Source organism: Phaseolus vulgaris, chromosome 2 (genome assembly GCF_051622355.1).
Source record: "Phaseolus vulgaris cultivar YP4 chromosome 2, ASM5162235v1, whole genome shotgun sequence".
Taxonomy (NCBI): domain Eukaryota; kingdom Viridiplantae; phylum Streptophyta; class Magnoliopsida; order Fabales; family Fabaceae; genus Phaseolus; species Phaseolus vulgaris.
The window spans coordinates 35242876-35246817 of NC_143499.1; the positions used below are offsets into that span (position 1 = coordinate 35242876).

At 41.7% G+C, this 3942-nt stretch overlaps 1 protein-coding gene across 1 annotated transcript; it reads right to left on the reverse strand.

Moving 5' to 3' along the window:
* Window positions 1–2758: 2758 nt before the first annotated feature.
* LOC137809403 (uncharacterized) lies at window positions 2759–3271 on the reverse strand. The gene has a single exon (XM_068610522.1). The coding sequence runs from the start codon at window positions 3269–3271 to the stop codon at window positions 2759–2761; it is 513 nt and encodes a 170-aa protein (XP_068466623.1).
* Between the last annotated feature and the right edge of the window lie 671 nt (window positions 3272–3942).

Genomic DNA, 3942 nt, shown 5'->3' on the forward strand with positions numbered 1-3942 from the left:
AAGCCTATCCGCCAGTATCTTGGAAATAATTTTAAATTTGAAATTAGCAACAGCAATTGGCCTGTAATCTTTAATGGAATCAGCACCCTGAATCTTAGGAATAAGAGATACCACATTACTGTTCATTCCAGGGAGAACCCAATTTTGTTTAAAGAACTGTTGAACATCATTACAAACATCTGTCCCAATAATTTCCCAGCAAGAATGATAGAAAACACCACCAAAACCATCAGGACCAGGAGCACTATTACCGTTAAGATTAAAAACAGCATTCTTGATTTCAGAAAAATCAGGACATTTAATCAACATCATATTCTCCTCAGAGGAAACCATCACAGGAATATAAGTACCAATAAAATCTTCCATATTATCAGTATCCAGAACATTAGAAATAGACTCAGCATAAAGATTTTTATAAAAGTCCAAAATATGATCCTCAATGATTTTAGGATCCTCCGTAACCTCATTATCAATCCGTAGACGATGAATCCCACTAGAATTATTTCTCCTTTTGACCACAGCATGGAAAAAAGCGGTATTACGATCTCCATCCTTGAACCATAACATCTTAGCCCTTTCTTTCCAAAACAAATATTGACAGTGAAGAGCATGATCAAGCTCCTCCTTAGCAATCTTTTCTTGACAAAGAAGCCCATCACTATCAGACAAACTAGCAGTCTCTAAGTTTTTTTGAATACCAAGGAGGATACCCTGCTTAAAAAGAACTGCATTGTGAACATTACCAAAAGAATTTTTATTCCAATCTCGGAGCTCAAGTTTCAACCTTTTTAACTTATGTTGCAAGATAAACATAGGACAACCAACAACCTTATTAGCCCAAGAATCATGAATAAGCTTCATACACGAAGTGTCCTGAAGCCACATAGAAAAGAAACGAAAAGTGCTAACCTTCCGCAAAGAATTACTAGCAAGACTAGCAAGAATAGGGGAATGATCAGAACAATTTTTAACAAGAACCTGATAAGTACAAGAATCTCATTCATCCAGACACACTCCATTACATAAAGCCCTATCCAGTCTTCTATGAATTCTATGCAACCCTCTCCTTCCGTTACACCAAGTATAACAAGACAAGGCATACAAGAAAGGTCATTAGTGTTAATCCAGTTCAGGAATTCATTACAAGAAACCTGATTAGGAGCCACCCCCCCTTTACAGTCATCCGCCGAGAGCACAGCATTAAAATCTCCCAGAATACACCAAGGCCCTGTAAAGAAACTAAGATCCCTCCACAAAAATCGTCTAGACAAGTATGTGTTAGCACCATAAACACCTGCAAAGCTAAAACTTTTATCCTGTAGAAGACAAGTTACAGAGATAAATTGAGCATGAACCAAGAAATTTTGGACAAGATTAGGAACCGACAAACACCAAAGCTTAGCAACTTTATTAACAATAGGAGACGTAGCCACCAAATGCATATTAACAGATTTGAAAAGGACATCGAAAGCATTAGTGTACGACATCATGGGTTCCGCAAGAAAAACCAAGAGAGGTTTATGTAGATTAAGTAAACTAAGCAACATCTCCACAGTTTTGTGGTTTCCCAATCCTCTGACATTCCAAAAAAATGAAGAGACCTTCATTGCGACGTTGTAGAGAGAACTGCCTTAGTAGTTTTCTTGGATTTACCAGTCCCCTTAGGTGGTCTCCCTGGAATTCTTTTAGTGCGAACTGTTTCCTCCCCATTATCACTGTCAGAATCCTCCATGTCATTAGAGTCAGCCCAAAATTTTGAAACAACCTGATTTTCAATATGATCAGAATTAATTCCAACAGTGGTAGGCGGAATAGTTGACGCTCCCATATGAGAATCACCTCCCACATCTGTAGTTTCCAAAGCATCAAGAGAGGAAAAGTGATTTTGAAGGACCAACGATATTGCTTTAACATCCCCAATATATTTAGCCTTCTGAGGGGAGGTATGAGGCGACTGAGATGGTACAGTCACAATAGCAGAGACCTCCACATTAGGATTAGTATCTGCATGTGATTTAGCCTTCCGAGGAGAGGTAGTACGCAACGGAGATGGTACAATCACAGGAGCAGAGGCCTCCACATGATGACCATCAATAAGAGTCGTTGAATGTGACTCTGAGTCCTTAGCTTGCATAACAGCAAGTGAGTCCAAAGTGGGAGTGGACAACCCCTGCTTGGGTGAGGACCTATCATGATCTGAAGCATCCTCAAGAGGAGGCATATCTGCAAAATCATCCTCCCATCCATTTGTTTTATCAGCAAGGTGACCCAAGGGTGACCCTACATTAACCCCACCAGTAGCATCAACTTTCAAATTAACAATGGGACCTTCTAAGAGCTTCGTCTGCAGATCTTTTTGCCGATATTCTTTACGTTGGTTTGGAATCGTGGTCCTCCCTTGTTCCTGTTCATCAGAAGGTGTCTTCTGAGAAGGTTTATGTTGAGGCCCAGGAACACGACCCTGGTCATGGATCACTCGACATTGAGCAAGCTCGTGCCCAATCATCTTACAATGAGAGCAAAATGGAGGGAGCCATTCATATTCCACACCAGCTACAAAAGCAAAGTCTGGACGTTCAACCAAGAGATGATCAGGAAGAGGGGACAACATATCAATATCCACCAGCACTCTAGCAAACATACCCCTATTCTTTCTCATAGTATGCTCATCCAAAGACAAAGGAGTACCAAGGCCTCTGACGATGGAAAATATTGTCCTTGGTTTCCAATACTCCAAAGGCAAATGGTAAATTCTAACCTAGGTCTGAGCTTTGGTACTCCTCATGGTAGCTGGGACAAAGTCTTTTGTCCAGGCAAACAGTCTCAATAAACCAGGAGATAACTTCAGGGAACCCATCCCGAGAGCCCATCGCATGTCCTCTATAGAAGCGAACTCAAACTCATAGAAACCCTTTCCAAAAGGAATTGCTTTCCATGGTCCAAGAGTTTTCCACACCAGCTGCAACTTTTTAGTTAAATCCAGGTGTGTGAGAGGTTTATCCCCCTTAGATAGAATAACCCGACCATGAAGATGGGTTTTGCAATCCTCAAGACCAGCCAAGTAATCTGCCTCATCAATCCGGACAGCAATCATGTCACCCTTAATACAAGGGGTAGGGAGCTGGGACAAAGGAATGTCACATGTATTTCCCAAAGCCTGAGCAAAAGTCTTCCTTTGACCGGACATAAAATATACTTTATTATCAGGACATACTTTTCGATCCATCAAACAAGTCCATGGAATGAGGAAACCCGCAGAGCCCTCCGCCATTTTAAAAGGCTAACAAGTTGCCGCCAAGAACTTCCGCAAGACACACGGAATAGCGACCGCCTTCGCTGTCGCGCGAGCCACCACCTCTGCAGTCACCGCCGTCGGCCGCACCGGACGCCTCGCACCAGCCCAACAACCACCGCACTCCGTCGACGTCGTCGCGCAAACGCCTCTGCTGCACAGGACCCGCACCACGTCGTCTTCTACAGCTCTCGCACCACCAGCGAGCCACTGTGTCTCCCACTGTAGCACCGCCGCACCTCCAGTTCCGCTGCCGCCAGGAAACCCTAAAACCCCCAAATCTTCAATTTAGGTTTTGAGTTTCGTAAATTTACGTTCCTGTGTTCAGAAATTGATCCCCACAAGCAATCGCAGCAAGAATACCCACTGTTAATGCATCATCGACACCAGAAATCGGTGAAATTTCCTAACTGCTTCTGCAAAAGATTAACGAGGCAGAAGAAGAACAGTTGGCGATACTCTCTCCAATCTCGTTCCCGATTTTTTTTACTATTATTACTTTTATTAATGGTATATTTACTCTCCAAAAATATAATTCATTGTGTTTATTGAATTATAATATAGTTAGAGTGAATTAATACTTTTGTCCACATAGTCATTTATCTCTAACATTGAATTTAGATAAAATTCAAAATTATTGATATTATTTT